This window comes from Silurus aristotelis, assembly GCF_946808225.1.
Source record: "Silurus aristotelis genome assembly, chromosome: 2".
Taxonomy (NCBI): Eukaryota; Metazoa; Chordata; class Actinopteri; order Siluriformes; family Siluridae; genus Silurus; species Silurus aristotelis.
Genome location: NC_139575.1, coordinates 33,606,413 through 33,626,978, shown reverse-complemented (window position 1 = coordinate 33,626,978; position 20,566 = coordinate 33,606,413). Strand labels below are relative to the sequence as shown.

Below are 20,566 nucleotides of genomic sequence, written 5' to 3'. Positions count from 1 at the left end.
CTGAAGCGTTATCTCCGCTCATTACACATCTTTTGGTAGATGGATATGCCATTAATGTTAACATGGTGGAATGATTAATTCATCTCAATGTAGAGATTCAAGCCTGAGAAAAACAACAGTGTGAAGAAAAAAAAAAAAGGACTGTGATGAACTGCAAAACTTTACATGACAATTCCAATTTACGGAGAATGTGAATGCAGCACTCTGGTCACATCACACACACGGAAAAAACAGAGCAGGGGATGGTAACGTTTTTAGTGCTTTGAGTTTTCCTAGAAATCAGAGGTTATGGGAAATGGTCCAAAGAAAATTGTTATGATGATGATGATGATGATGATGATAATGAGGGTTATAATGATGTAAGGCTGGGTGTGTGGAACATTCGGGATGTGCAGTGTCCCTGGAAAGAGGTACATAGAAGACACAGAACCATCCTGATAATGAGCCAATTTTCCTAGATACCACAATGCATGCAACACTGAAAACGGCCGGAAAACACAGAACACCCAGAACCGATGATATGCACAATCTCGCTGGAATGGAATTTTCAGGAGAATGATCATTCCCATAATGCACATCATACATGTACTTAACATTTAAATGTTTTTGATGCTAAGCATGTACTTAACATCAAAACCCATAATGGATTAAATACTAAAAATGCCCGAAATAAATCCTGAACCCACGGAATGTCCTTCGTCACTGGAATGGAATATATGGAATAGTGGAAATGCCCAAGAATACAAGGGACACATGGAATAAACAGTATGAAGGAAACATCTGGAGCACACAAACTGCCAGAACCACTCTGCCAATTTACACACAAGATCATACTGCATGTGAGTCACAAAACATCCGGCGCACTATGGAACGTCCACAACTCACACCTACAGAAACAATATCAAAGTGATCCTGGAATGGGATATATGGAATACTGAAAATTCCTAGAGGATACATCATATACGGAAAATACAGATGTGCTAAACTCCAACCACCACAACGCATGAAAATACCCACAGAAAATGTTCAGAGTCACCGCATATGGAATATGCAAAACACCTGAAGGAAACATCTGGAGTACATAAAAATCCCAGTGTCAACCTGACAATTTACACACAAAACACCACAATGCATGCAACGCTGAAAATAACCAGACATTCAATACAACATCCAGAACCCACACTTACAGAATCCAAGGTGGTCCTGTCATTGAATATTCGGAATACTAAAAGTCCCAAGAACATCCTGAACATATGGAATATGTAAAACTCTGGAGCACTTCAAATGCAATAAATGTGATTATGGAGCACTCAGGATAGAAAGCACAAAACACTTAGGACACTGAATGCACAATGTGCACAGGAATGGGATACTACAAGGAATAATGAAAATTCCCAGCACTTACAGAACTTTGAAAAGACAATGCACTGTTTAGAGGTTTACAGGAAATCTCAAAGCAATAACACATCTAACATTGTTCCTGGTCATTTTCAAAAAAAGTTTGCTCCAAACAAAAACAAAAGTGCATGCTTCCACCCTGAGATCTGTTTTCCAGGAGTTTTCCAGGAAGCACAGGAGAGAGAAGTCGTGCAGGGATTTGGTTTTACTGACCAGATGAAGTCGGTGCAGTGGCTGCAGAAAGTCGGCTGCTTGAAAAACCTCGCGGTAAATTTGTGGTTCTTCACTTCGTGGACGTTCTTCTGCCTCAACGCCCCTTTCCGGGCGAATCGGTTCGCCACGTCCGATGAGGACGAGTCGCTGACATCAGCCATGGCACCGTGGAAATCGCCAACAAAATAAAGTATTGAGTTAAAACACACGATTCCTCGTGCAGCTGAAAGAAAGTTGCGTGCGTGAACACGTGTGTGTGTGTGTGTGTGTGTGTGCCCGAGTGCGTGCGCGCGTGTGTTTCCAAGGGTTTTATTTTTTTATTTTTTAACGCAACAGGCTTTCGCCGAGATTCCGGACTCTCGCGCGCGCCGTCGCTACTTCGTACAGCGGTGACAGCTCGCGCCTCTAAACCCTCTGCTTCCTTAGAGCTCGTGGTGACGTCACTTTGGGCCGCACTTCAATGGGAGGGTTGGCGAGCGCGCGCGCGGCCGGGCGCGCGTGCAGGGAGCGACATCCGGCGGCCGGAGAGCGGCGGCACAAAGGCGGCTGTGCACGAAGGAGCACGCGGCAACTACTAAACTACTACTACTAAACTACTGTCAGAAAGTACTACTACTACTACTACTACTAATAATAATAATAAAAATAATAATAATAATAATGTAGAACATTGGGTTAATGTTCTGTTATGTTTAAGAAGCATTTGTATAAATGGGTGTCCGTAGTGATGACGTCAGACGTATGCGTAAGTATTGATGGTGGAATAGGAAAAAGCACATTTGAACATTATGGATGAACAAGGTTCTCAATAATAATAATACTATAATTAATAATAATTATAAATCCACAAATAAGAAAAACAATACCACGACTATATCCCTTACTTCTACTAATACAACTGCAAATAAAATCATCATCATCATCATCACCACCACCAACTAGGCCTTTAGTGGTGTCCTGCCTTATTCAACTTATTTTCTTAAAACCATCATCATGATGCAACATCCATTGAAACCCTCAATATTATACAGAACACAATTCAACAAGTCTTTTTTTACTTCAGCCACATACTGCACACATCATCTTTAGCAGAAGCATAAATATTAACTTCATTAAAAAAAAGTGTGCATTACGGTTTTCCTGGGGATGTGAAATGAAGGCAAATTGTGTGTTTTTTGTGCAAATTTTACTGGAAAGAAAACACAAAAGAATAAACGGAACATTTACGTTTAACAACTGCTTTTGAATTGTTTTGGCTGAATGAATCTTACGATGTCCAGCTTTCCTTAAAAAGTCTGCCTTGTGAATGTCTTTGTAAGTATATCTGCAACCAAATACATTTCTCCTGCTCTGTTAGTCATTGTGGAATGAAATAAACAACTATTGATACCCTTTGAATATATTTGAGTTTGTGCAGTTTGCTACGGATGCAGTTTGCGAGCTCTGTTTAGTGCGCTCTCTGACCATCCAATCAAAGGATGGAAAAATGGCGAGGTGTTTCTATATATATACAGTGCTATTTTGCAAGTTCTCCAACTTGGAAATCATGGAGGGGTCTGAAATTGTCATCGTAGGTGCATGTCCACTGTGAGAGACATAATCTAAAAAAAAAAATCCAGAAATCACAATATATGATTTTTAAACTATTTATTTGTATGATACAGCTGCAAATAAGTATTTGAACACCTGAGAAAGTCGATGTTAATATTTGGTACAGTAGCCTTTGTTTGCAATTACAGAGGTCAAACGTTTCCTGTAGTTTTTCACCAGGTTTGCACACACTGCTGGAGGGATTTTGGCCCACTTCTCCACACAGATCTTCTATAGATCAGTCAGGTTTCTGGCCTGTCCCTGAGAAACACAGAGTTTGTGCTCCCTCCAAAGATTCTTTATTGGGTTTAGGTCTGGAGACTGGCTAGGCCACACCAGAACCTTGATATGCTTCTTACAGAGCCACTCCTTGGTTATCCTGGCTGTGTGCTTCGGGTCATTGTCATGTTGGAAGACCCAGCCTCGACCCATCTTCAATGCTCTAACTGAGGGAAGGAGGTTGTTCCCCAAAATCTCGCAATACATGGCCCCGGTCATCCTCTCCTTAATACAGTGCAGTCGCCCTGTCCCATGTGCAGAAAAACACCCCCAAAGCATGATGCTACCCATAATGCTTCACAGTAGGGATGGTGATCTTGGGATGGTACTCATCATTCTTCTTCCTCCAAACACGTTTAGTGGAATTATGACCTAAAAGTTCTATTTTGGTCTCATCTGACCACATGACTTTCTCCCATGACTCCTCTGGATCATCCAAATGGTCATTGGCAAACTTAAGACGTGCCTGGACATGTGCTGGTTTAAGCAGGGGAAGCTTCCGTGCATGCATGATTTCAAACCATGACGTCTTAGTGTATTACCAACAGTAACCTTGAAAACGGTGGTCCCAGCTCTTTTCAGGTCATTGACCAGCTCCTCCCTTGTAGTTCTGGGCTGATTTCTCCCCTTCCTTAGGATCATTGAGACCCCACGAGGTGAGATCTTGCATGGAGCCCCAGTCCGAGGGAGATTGACAGTCATGTTTATCTTCTTCCATTTTCTAATGATTGCTCCAACAGTGGACCTTTTTTCACCAAGCTGCTTGGCAATTTCCCCGTAGCCCTTTCCAGCCTTGTGGAGGTGTACAATTTTGTCTCTAGTGTCTTTGGACAGCTCTTTGGTCTTGGCCATGTTAGTAGTTGGATTCTTACTGATTGAATGGGGTGGACAGGTGTCTTTTTTTTTAATAACATTTTTAGTATTTGTGATAAGAATTGAAAGGATATACAGCTATTCAGCAAATCAGAAATTAGACCCTTAGGTTGTTGACCCTATGAACAACAAAAACAAAAAAAAACTATACTTACTGGTCAATTTATTAGGAACACATGCACACTTGGATCTGTTGTCTCCTGACAGAAATTTCCAAGTCAGCAGATTCGCATTGTATTTCAGATCTCAGATTCAGTTTCTTAAAATTAAAACTCAACTCTTTCATAGTTTCCTTTGCTGATGCACAGCTTCTTATCATGATACTCCCAGCTCTGTAGCTTACTGTAGGCATCACGTGGTTGAGATCATACACACGACCATTTCTGGATGGAGTTCTCTTCAATTGAAGTCCACTCTGCACCGCTGAGGAGCCATGAAATTACAGAGCAACATGTGAACTTTAAGGATGGATTTGGTCTGCAGTTAATGTTAACAGTCAGCCAATGGCACAGGACCACACGTTGCATTTAATCAGTTTTTTAATCACTCAACAACAATAAACTGTAATGAATGGACGTTTGGTGCCAAAAAGATGAGGATGGTTCCCCTTTTGAGTCTGCTTCCTATCAAGGTTTCTTGATCATGCCATCTCAGGAAGTTTTTCTTTACCACAGTCTGGTTGCACGTATGAATGCTGTTCATAGACTTTAGTTCAGCATTCAACAAAATCAATCTCTTAGCTCCTGATTAAGAAGCTGAGCCTACAGGGCCGGAACACATCCCTCTGCAACTGGATCCTGGACTTCCTGACTGGGAGACCTCAGTCAGTCTGGATCTAGAACAGCATTTCCAGCACCACCACAATGAGCACTGGGGCCCCTTCAGGGATGTGTGCTCAGCCCATTACTGTTTACTTTGCTTACTCACAACTGTGTAGCAATGCACAGCTCGAATCACATCATCAAGTCCGCAGATGTCATGACTGTGGTGGGTCTCATCAGAACGAACGACGAGTCAGCGTACAGAGAGAAGGAGAAACAGTTATCAGACTGGTGTAGAGCCAACAACCGTTGACAAAACCAAAGAGATGGTTGTTGACTTTAGGAGAGCACAGAGCAACCATTCTCCACTGATCATTGATGGATCATTCGTCGATATCATCAAGAGCACCTGATCCTTTGGTCTATATCTGGCGGAAAACTTTCCCTAGTCACTCAACACCAGCTCTATCACCAAAAAAGCCCAGCAGCGCCTCTATTTTCTGAGAAGGCTGAAGAAAGCCCATTTCCCTCCCCCATTCTAACCATATTCTACAGAGGGACCATCGAGAGCATCCTGAGCAGCTGCATCCCTGCCTGGTTTGGGAACTGCACTGTCTCGGATCGCAAGACCCTACAGAGGATAGTGAGAGCAGCTGAGGAGATCATCTGAGTCTCTCTCCCCTCTATCACGAACATTTACACCTCATGCTACATCCACAAAGCCAACATAAATAGTGGATGTTCTTGTTAAAAAAAACAACAGGAAGTTAGCTTTGGATTGCAAGTAATATGGACAGTTCTGATATACTGGTTCAAGAGAACAATTGCCACACTCAAGTGTCCACGTAACCTCAGCAATGATGAAATTATAATAGATGAATATTTTGTGTCACCCAGATGAAGATGGGTTCCCTGTCAAGACTGGATCCTCTAGAGGTTTCTTGCCCATATATTTGTAAGGAGCTTTTTTTTATTACTTTTGCCTCTGGTTCACTAATTAGAGCTAAACTTATTAAGTTATAGGGACAAATTTGTGAATTTTAAATTGATATTGTTCATTTATTCCTATACAGCTGCTTTGTGACAATGTCGTTGTTTAAAAAAAAGTGCTATACAAACAACATTTCATTTAGTTGAATTAGACAACTGGAACTGAAAGAGTTTTGAAAACAGGAATTTGGAATGGGTGGAGTGTCAAAGTTAAATTTCTACACTAAACAAATCTCTTGTTCTGACCTTTGAGCTCAGGAGAGATTTGCCATTTGCAACTAGCGACCAGAACACGCAAATAACAAATAACAGTTCAATAGCTCCATTGAAAAAGAAAACATGAATACTAAACACCTGGGCCCTGCTTAATAATCTTTTATTCACACTTGGAACTCGAACAAAAAGAAATGGGTTTTCCTGGTATGAGCAGTTTTAAACAGATATATAATTACAAGACTCAGAAGAGGAGGATGGGAGTGGACAAACAGTCAGAAGGTCAGAGATTTGTGAATGTGGGTAAATGACGATGACCCCATTTCCCATCAACTCCCCCAATTTGTTTAACAATAATCTTTGCGAACAGGCCAGAATTGTGAATTGTGAGTATAAGTGAACCAAAAAGAGTACAAAATCAGGATGAGGCCAGCTTTTCAGTGGTTGCTGTTGCTTACTTGTCAAGCCTGTCTGCTGAACCCTGCAACAACTGAAAATGGTAAAGTAAAGCATTACCTTCATGTTTTTTTATACATTTCTAGAATGTTCTGTGTGGTGTTATCTATAAGGTAATTGGTTTTTGTTTTGTTTTATAGATTTGTTATACAGTTTTATTAACCAAGTAAATAAAGGAGACCAAATGTATAGTTAGCAGCTCTTGCGTCTGATAAATAATGTTACATTGGCTCTGAAATTAGCATTACAAACAGTTTTCAAGGAATCTTGAAGAAATGCATTACAAATGAATCCCTGAGATGAAACAAGGAAGGAACTTTAAGAGGAACCTGACTCAAAAGAGAACCCATTCCTTTCATAAATGAATAACATAGTGTGATCTTTATACAAGTAATCACAGTAGCAGTCCTTGTCTACATATATATATATATATATATATATATATAGTATTTATTTAAGAATATCTATGGAAGTATATATATATATATATATATATATATATATATATATATATATATATATATACTTCCTGCTTATCAGTAAGTTGTGTAAAGATACACAAGAACTGTAGATCACACAACTGGTGCAACACTGGTGTCATTTTTGTATAACTGTATACCTCATAATTGTTTAGATCTGAATATATTGAGTCCACTGTGCTCTCTGTATTTTGTAAAGGCTTCATAGTTTGAGATTGTTATTGCAATAGATGCTTATTTCATTGATGCACATTCCCACAACTTAACACTGCTTATAAACACTACACTGTACATGAACATGTCCCCATACAGTACATTTTAATTGTTTTTAATTACAATAATTTGTTTTACTGTTGCACAACTGCATCGTATACAGTATTATTGAAATATATACAGTATTGCTTCTTTGCACTCCTATAATACGCTTATAGTATATTTGTATATGTATATTTTTTTTTTTTTATGACCTTTATTTATATACGGTGCTATTTGCACTTCTGGTTAGATGCTAATTGCATTTCGTTTGCCCTGTTCTTGTTCTCTGCACAATGAAAATAAAGTTTAATCTAATCTAATCTAATCTAAAAATTGTTAAATATTTGCCTCCCTACTCCCGCTAGTTTTAATTAAATGATAACACTAATTTATTTATAATTGTCAAATTAGTACATGATTAATATAGTTATATGGAAAAGTTATAATTGCATGTCCTTTTCTATCTTCCTGATAAAACGTTCATGGCACTAACCTACTATTACAGGTTTGCACAAAACTAAACACTCAGAACTGGTATTAAGAAAACAGGTTCAAAAGCAGACTTTTTTGTTCTGCCTTCATGGTACATGGTCTTGCATCCATCATTGGTTAAACAAACCTCTGTTCAAAATGTCTGATTGTCACATTTGTCTTCACTAGAGTAGACAAAATTAGAAACTAGTCTTCATCATTAAGATTTTAGCCTTTTATGGGCACAAACTTTCTTTCGGCTTCTCCGGTTAGGGGTCGCCACAGCGGACCATCCGCATGTTTGATTTGGCACGTTTTTACGCTGGATGCCCTTCCTAATGCAACCCTCCCCATTTATCCGTGCTTGGGACCGGCACTAAGGCTTGTGCAACCTTAATGGCTGGGGTTGGATCACTGACCGAGGATCGAACCCGGGCCGCAGCGGTGAGAGCGTTGCATCCTAACCACTAGACCACCAGGGAACCTATCCTTTTATGGGCACAAATCTGTGTAATAGTAATAGGAGTTGGCAGTAATATAAGCATAGACTTCATAGTTCTAAGGGGTCATATTAACATTCTGTAAGTATTAAAATGTTCTATGCAATTTATGTCATTTCCTGAGTTTGAGAGTCAGTATGTCCAGGTGATCCTGCACTTTAATCCATATTGAATATATTTATTTAGCATTTTGTGTGTTGTGTATGTTCTGTATGTTCCAGTGTGCCCTCGGCCTCTTCCAGAGGACAACACAGAACTGATCGGAGGTCAGCTATTTTTCGAGCCAGGAACAGAGGTTTCACTGTCTTGCAGCCAGGGCTACTCGCACTCCGGGGGGTCACGCAAAATAACCTGCAAAAAGAACGGAGAGTGGACCGAGCGCTTCCTTCAGTGCTCCCGTAAGATCTAAACACAAACATATAGTGATCTGAGAATTGATCTTATTTTGAAAAAAGTATCAAACTTTGCTGTAGCTTAATGGAAGCAGCCATTTTTTATACAATTTGCCATCATTTTTTCACCAAAGACTTTATAGATTGTGTACATAGAGAAATCTATCATAAGCATTTTTTTGTAAAACATTTAACAACTATGGCTATACCTATGAGTATTTAATACACTACAGGTATACTGTATTGCTGTTATCTGTATCTGTTTCTGTCAAACGCTTCAACTATCCATGCCTGGATTTAAACTCAAAGTAAGCACAGCCTAAGTCAAAAAGTTGTTTGGACACAAAAGTCATGCTGCATCACATGACCATGTAACACACTCAGAGGATATCCTATACAATTGTGTCTCCAAATCTGTAGTAACAGTTAAGGGAAGAACCGCATGTGGCAGGTGTGACAAAACTTTAGTCCTCATAGTGTATATTCATAGATATGCGGATGTTTTTGATAAAGAGTTGTTTATAATGGGATATTTATCTCCTGTGTCAGCACTTTTTAACAGTCAGTGTCCAACATAAGAAAATTAAATTAGATTTGAAAAAAATACATTTAGGCAGAGAGAAGCTGGTAAAGAAACTCAAATTGTTTATAGCTACAGATTATAACTATAACTATAAGTGGGTAAAAAAAAAAAGTGCAATAACTAATGTAGAAATTGAAAAATCGATGTAAATTTTAATTTTAAAAAAGTGAACTCAAAGGAATTGGAACACCACAACCTGTTTGATTATTTTTCTATCAACAATGATTTGAACCTTTCTTTAAATGATAAATATGTTAAAAATGATAAAACCTTTCTATTTGAATGATAGATCGTTAAATATTTTAATATGACAGAACGCACACATGTGAAACACACAATAATTAAAACCTTCGATCCTGCTCTTATGGTGTACTTATATTCGGCCTGGATGTGTTTACTTTTCAAGACGTGTGTAAACACGGACAGTTTGTGTTTCTTCCATTGCCGACACACTCACAAAAGCCCAAGTGGTTTTCAGGTCAACAGTATGGAGCATGCTTTGATTTCCTACACGCAACAGCACTTTTATGTAAGCATTAATCAGTACAAAGGCATTAAATGAGTAGCATGCATGCACCACACATGCACACATTCCCATGATGTGAGTTTTATTATTCTGTAATGTTCCCATACAGCAAAGCGGTGTTCGGTTCCTGAATCGCCCAAGAACGGAAAAGCAGAGTTCGACAAGATCGTTTACAAAAGCGTCATTACATTTAACTGCAACAACGGGTGACTGCATTTCACTTTATCTATTGCTTCACATCATCCTAAAATACTTGCATGTATTTATTTAGCTTTTCTTATCCATCATTTGGATTTCACTTCATGTAGAGTATTGACATTGGACCTCTTTGAGTGTTTAAATGATTTAGCATAGTGCAGCTGGTGTTGGATGATGATCTGAGATGTTGAGCTATTTTATGAGTTGCTCAATAGCTCCTGGTTTCATAACCTCAAATGACTGTATAAGACTGTAGAAAGAACATTACTCATAATTTTACATTCCAGTGTTCATGTTAGTTCTCACTCTCCAATGTTTTGTATTGTTTTATAGATTTATAATCACACTCTTGATGTCACTCAAATGAGTCTGGTTCCTCTGAAGGTTTCTTCCTCATAACATCTAAGGGTGTTGCACATCGCTTACCTTAAATCTTAAATTCTGTAAAGCTGCTTTGAGACAATGTCCGTTGTGAAAAGCGCTATAGAAATAAACATGACTTGACTACTAATGCATAGAAGTCTTAAAACTCAAGGGAAAAAAAAAACATTTAAATAAAACGTCTTTGAAACAGGTACAGTGATAGAGATCTAGATGTCATATCGCACGTTGTTAAAATAAATATTACGATATTTTCGTAAACCATATGTATCATACACCCCTAGGTGAGTGTGTTACAGGTACAGTGTTAGAGAGACAGATGAAGTGAGAGTGCGTTGTACATGTACAGTGAAAGATACAGTACAAAGATTGATGAGGTGGGAGTATGTTACAGGTACAGTGATAGAGTGATAGATGAATTGAGAGCATAGTAGAGGTACAGTAAAAGAGTGAACGGGAGAGAGGAGGGTCTTAAGCATGAATGTGTGGTTGAGTTTTAGCAGTTGGAGTTGTGGACATTTCCTTAATGTAAGTCTACAAGAGTCTTTTGGAGTTTTATTGTCTGTTGTGAAAAAAACAAAACAAAACAAAAACCCCAGATATTTGGTGCATATAATTTCAAAGATGTAATAGGTATAAAAGTCCAATTGATTTTATAGAAGTCAGTGGAGATATATCTCACTTTCATAATGGAAATAAGCATTTCAATTAGTCTGGTACGCTAAGCCAGATCTGGCTAAAGGTAAGTGATAAATTTGGTACATTATATAATGTTTAACTTATACAGTAAGTACAGAGCTCCTTGCAGAATGCAGAGTACAGTAAATAGTAGTATTCAGTATATGTGCATGTAGCATAGCTTAAAACTGTAGGAGGAGTAGGATTTAGGTATTCTGGGGTCTATGAAGGAGAAGAAACAGCAAGAACGGTTTGCTGAAAGCCAACATTTCAATATTTATTTTCCACAAGTTGGGGTTCGGGTGCGTCTGTATTACTGAAAGTTATTATTATTAATAATAAATAATATAAATCATTATTAAAATATTTGACATACAATCGATTCCATTATCTAGAAAAAGAACCGCCATCTTGACTTAGCTACCTTTTTTGAACAGAACAATATGCAACGATTTGGTCTTGTCAATATGTACATATCATCACTCTCTTTTTTATTTGTGTTTTTTAAGATACAACCTGGTTGGAGCCAATTCCAGCACATGCTTACACACAGGCCAATGGAGTGACCCTACCCCACAGTGTGAACGTATGCCAACAGTCTAATCACCACCAGAACCAACTGAAACCTCTGATCACTGTCTAATCATTGTTTTGTTTTTTTTCACCCCCAGCTGTTCTGTGTGGTCTTCCACATATTCCACCTAATGCCAAAATTGTGTACGACAAGCAGTTCACGGGATATACAGTACCTTTCGGTTTTGGAGGAAAATACGAGTGTTTTCCTCCCATGGCTGCCATTGGTGAACTAAGAGCTACGTGCACTGCAGATGGCACGTGGACGGATCCACCGGAGTGCATATGTGAGTGTAAAACAATTCAAACTGCATGATGTTTAATAAAAAATAATGAAGTATTTCTGATTAGACATCACACCACAGCACTGTGGAATTCTCAAATCTGATTGGTTTTCTATGACAGGTTTGCTGTAATCCAAATTTAATTTTTCTTCTGAAACCAATAATTTGACAACATATCAATTTATATTTCACCAAACCTTCAATCACCCTTTAAACACTTTTTTTCCCTTATGTTCAGTGGTAACATGTCCTGCACCCATCCTTATAGAGAATGGCTTTCTGTCATTTGCGGAATCACGGGAGTATGGGTACAAAGAAAAAGTCAAATATGGCTGTACCCACCCCTACATCCTTGATGGACTTGCCGAAGTTGAATGTCAAGAAACTGGCTCATGGTCCAAAATTCCTACATGTAAAGGTACCTTCTAATTCACACACACCTCCTCCATTAACACTACACACTACAGGTATAATGCAGTGCTGATCCTGTATCTGGTACACACTCCAAATATCCATATCTGGATCAGGATTTAAACTTGAAGTAGGCAAAACCTAAGCCAAAGTATACGTTTTAGGCATATGAAGTCATGCTGTGCCACATGACCGAATAACACACTCAGGGAAAAGTGTTGGCCAATTTACATATACATGACGCATGCTCACAATTGGCTGGCGTCACTGTGATTGATAAAAGCAATTAGGGTATGTCCACTGTGGCAGCGGGGGCGTGGCCGAGCGCCGGTTTGTAAAAGGATGGCGAGTACAAATGAATGTTCTCTTTCTTACAGTGATCAGTGGGAGCAAATAAAGAGGAGCAAGTGTGTGTGCCGGAGAGAGTGTGTGCCGGAGAGAGTGTGTCCACGAGCGTGTGACTAAAGCAATGATCGATTAAATAAACCAATTTGTTCGGAACTGGTTCTGTCCTGAGTGGTTTTCCTTCCCCTAACCCATCAGCTCTCCCACATCCACGTACTCTCTGTTCTTTATTTTGTTGTTTTGTTCGCTTCCTGAAATACACTATATGGACAAAAATATGTGCTTTCTGATCATCCCATTCCACATTTAGTCATTTTTGTGCTCATTTAGCCACAAGGGTGTTAGTAAAGTCAGGTATGATGTAAGGTGAGAAGGCCTGAGGTGCAGTCAGCATTCCAATTAATCCCTAAGGTGTTCATTAGGATTAGGATCAGAGGTCTATAGCAGGCTACTCAAGATCATGGAAGATGTAAGACATATCTTCATAAAGCTTGTTTACAATGACATTTTCATGCTGGAACAGGTTTGGGATTCCGAGTTCAAGTGAATGGAAAATGTAATACTACAGCATAAATTTACATCCTATACAATTGTGTGCCTTTAGCTTTGTGTTAACTGTTTGCAGAAGAACCATATATTGTAGGAAAAGTTCATATCATGCATAAACTAACTAGCTGCGTAATGCAGATCAAAGATTTGCCAACTTTTTGAGTTTTTGTGTCCAGTCTAAATGAACATTTCAATGGTGCCTTTCTGAATACATCATTCAAACGAACAGATATAACACAGGAAAATTACTTATTAAAAATATGCATAAAATAAAATAACACACATTTTTTAACCCTCGTTAGAGACTGGGATACTGATGGATAAAACAAACAAATAACAACATTCACAAAAGCTTGTTCATATTATTTTTCCATTAACGTTGAGTAAAAACAAAATGTTTAAGATGCGAGAAGTGGAAGATTATTATATTTTAAATAGTTTTTTTCACCCTATTGCCATACAGGACAAAAACTATGAAAGTACAAAAGGGTGCCAGGGTGCAAACCAGGATAGAAAGCGTGATTAACAAGGTTTCAAACAACGTGCCATGGAGATGTGCCACTGACTTAACATAAGTTTCAGGGTTTTTACTGATGAACAAAAACCATACAAGAGAAGAGGCAAAAAATCCGAAAGGGCAAATGGTAAATATCCACAAAAATCTTTTAAAAAGTAAAGGAAAGCATCTTAAAATGAAAACACAAAATCTGCCTTAAAAACAGGGAAAAACGTTCAAACACGGTATTCTCTAGGAAAAGGTAGAGCAAAGCAAAATGGATGCAAAAACTTACAAACAGCTAGGCAGGAAACACTAGGAAAAAAATGGCATGAGGGGCAGACCAGATATTCAAAGACCAGAAGTAAAAAAACAGATAGGAGTGGAATTTAACAGCATTTTGGAAAGAAGTAAATAAACTCATTGAGAACATCGCGTGAGCAAAAATGATAGAAAGACACAAAATGGCGAAACACCGACAAGTGCTAATCAACTGTAGTGTGATTCAGGTGCAGTGTCAGTGAGATGAAGTGGCTGATGGGAAATAATCCAGTATCCTCAGTCCATAAACCGGAGATAATAAATGAATTCGCCTTAAAAAATATTGTAAAACTTCATCGTTCATAAATGAACATTCTCAAATTCGATTCATAGCAATACTGTAAGTGTTGGATTCTTTTCCAGAATCCTAAACATTTCCTGGTAGAAAGAAAACTTTGAAAAATAATTTGCTTGTTTATTTAATCACATTAAGCTAGAAAGCTTTCCAGAATATTCTATAGAGCATCTCGTTTAGAGGTTCTGCGAATCGCTAAGTCTATTTTTTTTCAGCCCTTCCAGTAAAAACCACGCCCACATCTGGTTTACATACAAATAGGAAAATAGATATGAATATTTTAAACCCCTAAACAAATCCAGATACAGAAACGGATAATTGAAAAAAGAAAGAAAAAAAGATGATCCTAAATCATTTGAACCACATCGCATAACAAACAGCAAGTAAATCAGTCCAGTACTGACGTGCTTGACATCTATTGCAACACAAAGAAAAATACAAACTAGTCAAATCTTTGATTCTGTGTTTATAGTGTCATTAGGCCTGTATTTGCTTCCATGCACATCTGTAAACACAGATTTCATTCTTTTTTTCATTCTAGAACAAAATTAATTTTTCAGCCATTCATTTTATTTGATTTCTTTCAAAATCTGGTTTACAGAAGGCAATCAGAAATCCCTAGCTGTGCACCACATGTTCCATGGTGTGAGTTTCTGTATAATTACAGACATCAGATCAATCAGATCAGTGTGTGGAAGCCTTTCACCCTTTGGACCCTATCTGATTTCTCATTTAGGGGAATCCCACAATAAGTTCTCTGTTCTCAAATATACATTACATGGCCAAAAGATTGTGGAGACTTGACCATATCTGTAGGTGCTTTTTGAACATCCCATGTATAGTGTTTATAATATTTTGCATAAAATGTTTTCCTTATAGTACAAAACAAATAAGAAAACTAACATTTCAGAATGGCATTGAGACAGAGAGGAAGACAATGATGTACACTGTGTTGCAGGAGGATTGATATCTGGATAAAAATAAACAAAAAAAATATATAAAATTATGAATTAAATAAATAAATTGAGTGAACCAGTTGGTCAAATAAATAAATAAATACATAAATTAGCATAAATGTATATTATATATAAAAAAATCCTTATCATCATTAACTGATTTTCTGAGGGATTAAAACAGGTGTATTCATAATTAAGCTTTGAAACTTGACCTTTTTTTTCTCTTACGCCCTCTGCCAGCTCCTTGCACGGTTGCCATTACAAGGGGACGCGTTGTATACAGAGGTTCAAAGATGTGGATTGCAGACTTCAAACCCAACCAGGTGCCACACTCTGAGCAGGTCACTGTGTACTGTTTGGACCAGGAGAAAGACTGCGGTTACCCTGTAAACATGCGCTGTGACGACGGAGAAATGCCCATCCCTGCCTGCTACACGGGTGCGTAGAACGTTATAGAACCTGCCGAATGCACTTTACATTTCGAGGAGCACATTTATCCGAAAGCCACTTTCGAATCCAAGCCCAAAGCTTTAAAGGAAAGTTTGGCATGAAGGACTTTTCCATTCATTTTCATAAGTTGACTCCATTGTTTGACTTTGGTTAAACCTCACTTCCTGCCTACTTAAAAAGAGTGATGCAGCGGTGATTTAGTCTGTTTGAGTACTGCATGCAATTTCTGGTATTAGCGCCACACTGTTTATCATTTCATTACTTGCTAAATGATCTATGATCTTACTCAGGTACAACCACATCACTGTCTCTACCTGCATCATGAAGATTTCCTCTGAATTATAATTTCTGGAATAAATACATGCTCATGATCAAATGTTAATGGGTAACCAGTACACCCATACTATGCCCAGTTTAAGATTCACTGCCTCTTTGTTGTATAATAATAATAATATATGAACCTTCACTCTAGATTTTAATATTATCCTTTAAATATTCAGTCTAAACACTGCAAAAAAACAACTAAAAACTAGCTACAAATTAGGGTGTTACCTTTTTACTTCCGCCTGCAAGCATGTATGTTTACCTCCAATGTCTACAGTATGATTGACAGTATAATTGACAGTATGATTGACAGTATGCCTCTTCTACCTATAGCAAGAACACAAATTACACCGATCAGGCACACCATTAAGACCAGTGGACCACTAATTATCTCTCCATCATGGCACCTGTTTGTGTGTGGGATATTATTAGACAGCAACTAAACATTTTATCCTCAAAGTTGATGTAAATGCAGGAAAATGTGCAAGCAGTAAGGATTTGAGCGAGTTTGACAAATTGTGACGGCTAGACGACTGGGTCAGACCCTCTCCGAAACTGCAGCTCTCGTGTGCTGTTCTAAATCTATCAACTAGAAAAGTGATCCAAAGGAAGGAACAGTGGTGAACTGGCGACATGTGAGGCCGAGACTCACTGATGCAACAAACGAGCTACTGTATAGAATAGCTTTTATTTGTCACATAACATTACAGCACAGTGAAATGCTTTCTTTGCATATCCCAGATTGCTCAGAAATTGGGGTCAGAGCACAGGGTCAGCCACGGTAATGGCGCCCCCTGGAGCAGATAGGGTTAAGTGCCATGAACCCCCTGCACTTATAATCAATAACCCAGAGCCGTAACCACTGACCCACCATTAAATACTGTAGCTCGAAAAGCAAAAGGGGGACTAACACAATATCAGGCAGGTGGTCATAAAGTTATGCCTGATCGGTGTGTAGGACCATGTGAAGCTAGGAAGAATTTCAATGAAGGAAATGATAGCTCATTAGTGAAATCAGTGAAAATCCGTTAGCAGTGCTTGAGTTTGAGCTTAGATAGGTGGAGATAATCGTAAATGATTCTGGATAAGAGCATCTGCTATTAATAGTCAAATATCTAATTTGCCTACTGTATAAATACAGAAGACTCCTGTATGAAGGCTTGATGTTTCCCATGTGTATGAATTTGGACAAACTCTAACTGGTGTTTTGTGTTCTGTGATGTCCAGAGTTAATGGTTTAATTTTTTTTTTAGAACCTGATTCCGTCACATACAGTATTAGACCAGGATCACTTCCGTCAGAGATCAAGCAATGCTCATGATCATGGAAAGAACAGTGGAGGAAGTCTTCTTGAAGAAAACCTACAGGCTTTGAGAAATGCTCTTCTACAGGTTGCAATGCTCGTTTTCACATGTAGAGACGTGTGAAAAGAAAACGCCATACAAATAAAGTGTTTGTGTTTTAAATGAATCCATGTTGTCATATGGAATATTTTAAATATAATTCTGGTTTGTCACATTTAAATGAACACAGTTGCCTTTTGGACTTTCATTGAAATAAAAATGATACCAGTTCAGTATGTTTATTTAAAAAAAATATATTTTAGCACACTGGTGAATAAGAAGAATAAAACACAATCACATTATCAAGAAATGATCACCTTCACTTCTTAGATTTGGATCAGATTGGATTGGATTGGATTTGAAATGAAGAAGATTCAATTGTTCAAAATCAAAGCCTACAAATATATAAACCTGTACCCCATGTTATAGGGTGTTTTACTGGTACCTTATATAAGATTAATGAGTTAAAGGCAGATTTTACATCTTTAACTTTATATCCATAAACTTTTTAGTTATTTAGCAGTTTGTAGTGGTGTTTATGATGCTGTATATGACAGAACATATACACACACACACACACACACACACACACACACACACACACACACACCCGCATATTCAAACCAATTGTTTTCATTTCCTTTATTAGAATATTCTCCAAAAAGTAAATGAATGGAGGACTGAAGAGAAGAAAAAAAGACTAAAGAGAAGAGAACACATGAAAACAGAAGAGAAAAGAAGATAATATATATATATATATATATATATATATATATATATATATATATATATATATATATATATATATATATATATATATATATATATTAAAAAGAGAAATAAGGAATTAGAATATATAAGTATAAAAAGAACACATAACAAGAAAAAGAATACATTTTGTGCTTTTAAAGAAATTATTCATTACATTTTGTAATCGAAAAGATTTTAATTGCATTACTATCATAAACGCGTTCCGAAGTAATCGTCAGTTTACAATGTGGCCACAAGATGGCGCCAGTGGTTTTACTAAACATTAATATCAACCCGCAGAAATGGCGCCGCTTAGTGGAAACTTCTGTAAATCTGCCTTGGAAAAATTTATTTGCAGCTAATAAAATGTAATAATTTAAATTTAACAAATGAAAATTAAAAATGTTCCTGTAAGGTTCTTATATTTATTTAAAATATTCAATCATTAATTCTTCTTTAATTAAAAAAATATATTTTTTATTTTGTAGTCCCAAAGTGCACAGACTACATATTAAAATGTAATGTTTCTGAGTGAACTTGTTTCCAGAATTTTAGGTTCGAGTTCATCCTAAACCTCTGATCCTAAACCCACTACAGCTTCACTCCGAAAACCTTCTTACAGCTGCTGTGAAAAAGCACCTTTTCCTTTAAAATTTTTCATTTTTTGTGCATTTGTTTCACACTTAAATGATTCAGATCTTCAAGTACATTTTTTATATTACACAAAAATAACCTGAGTAAATATAAAATGCAGTTTTAAAATGACAATTATCAGTTTAAAAACTGCACTTTGTATTTACTTTTGCAATTTGCCTAATGATCTGAATTATTTACAGTGTGACAAATGTGCGAAAAAAACAAACAAATAATAATAATAATAAATTTCACATTACTGTACTTTCGCTTAAATGGAAGAACAGTCACATGTTAATTAATTACGTTAATTTGTAATTTTGTTTACATTCTATGAGCCAATTAATTGAATTCATTTTCATTTGACATTTTTTATTGCATTAATATCTTTTATTTAATATATAGGGTTTTTTTTTTGTCAGTTTTTGTCTTGTTGCACTCTAATAGATAAAATTGTGTGTTGTTGCAAATGCAATGTGGTTATGCATTAAAGCATACTTTTAATTTATTTAATTTATTTTATTTTTATTTTACTTTTTTAAACCTAAAAGCTCTCCATTGAAATAAAGGTGATATAGCAAGCAAATTTCTATTCATTAAATTCTTTTTGTTGAAGAAGTCTATGGAGCCCAGACTTATTTTAGACTTAACCACGTCAATGATCTTTTTCGAATGTATAAATATGTAATGGTTAAAAAAAAACTAAAAAAAATTCTACATATAATTTGTACCACAACATTACGTCCCACCTGGAAGACACGGCATTTGCTTTCTTAGTTAAATTGTCATTAAAGATGCTGCACCATACAAAGGCCTTTTAGACATTCTGGATTCTGCCGATGTTGCAGCAAGAGTAATGGATGTCTCGGGTTTCCAAAAATTTTAGGCTGGACTGTGTGTTTCATTTTGTATTTGAACAAATGTGTCAGAAGAGAGGAGAGGAGAGGAGAGGAGAGGAGAGGAGAGGAGAAGAGAAGAGAAGAGAAGAGAAGAGAAGAGAAGAGAAGAGAAGAGAAGAGAAGAGAAGAGAAGGTGCCATGGCGCCACTAACATGTAATTTTGCATTTAATTTTCAATTCCAAGCTAACATGACAATAGTAAAAAAAACATTCTTTTGCCTTCTCCCATTAGGGGGCGCCAAAGCGGATCATCCGCATGTTTAATTTGGCACGTTTTTACACTGGATGCCCCTCCTAATGCAACCCTCCCCATTTACCCCGGCTTGGGACCGGCACTAAGAGTGGCTGGGGTTGGTTTCCTGACCGGGGATCGAACCCGGGCCGCAGTGGTGAGAGCACCGCATCCTAACCACTAGACCACCAGGGAACCCCTAACATGACAATAGTAAAGTAGCTAAATAATGTAGATGAAATCATAGATGCGACGCAGTAAGTTTTGGGGGTTAAGTCGGAGCCAAGACAGATGTGAGTCTGGCAATGCTGATATGTGGGAGCAGTTTTATACACCCAGTGTTGTTTAAAGACAAAATACAGTTGTATTTGATGCAGCAACACTGAACATTGCTGTAATGCTACAACTCAAATTGCTGAAATAAATACACTCCTATCGGTTTTCATCTCATCCAAACGAGCGTTTAAAG

General features: G+C 37.5%; 2 protein-coding genes across 2 annotated transcripts in view; one reads left to right on the top strand and one right to left on the bottom strand.

Annotated features, from left to right (window-relative positions):
- prkcaa (protein kinase C, alpha, a) overlaps positions 1-2,050 on the bottom strand; it is a 141,597-nt gene extending 139,547 nt beyond the window's left edge. The window contains exon 1 of the mRNA XM_083522404.1: positions 1,612-2,050. Coding sequence (XP_083378530.1) covers positions 1,612-1,772 — 161 coding nt within the window. The 5' untranslated portion in view covers positions 1,773-2,050. The remainder of the gene's footprint in view (positions 1-1,611) is intronic.
- A 4,602-nt stretch (positions 2,051-6,652) lies between these two features.
- LOC310715788 (beta-2-glycoprotein 1-like) lies at positions 6,653-17,705 on the top strand. Its single transcript, XM_083522488.1, has 8 exons — positions 6,653-6,816; positions 8,700-8,876; positions 10,089-10,185; positions 11,746-11,822; positions 11,908-12,096; positions 12,332-12,511; positions 15,707-15,904; positions 17,494-17,705. Exons 1-8 carry the CDS (start codon positions 6,741-6,743, stop codon positions 17,559-17,561), a joined length of 1,062 nt encoding a protein of 353 aa, XP_083378614.1. The 5' UTR covers positions 6,653-6,740; the 3' UTR covers positions 17,562-17,705.
- Positions 17,706-20,566: the final 2,861 nt, after the last annotated feature.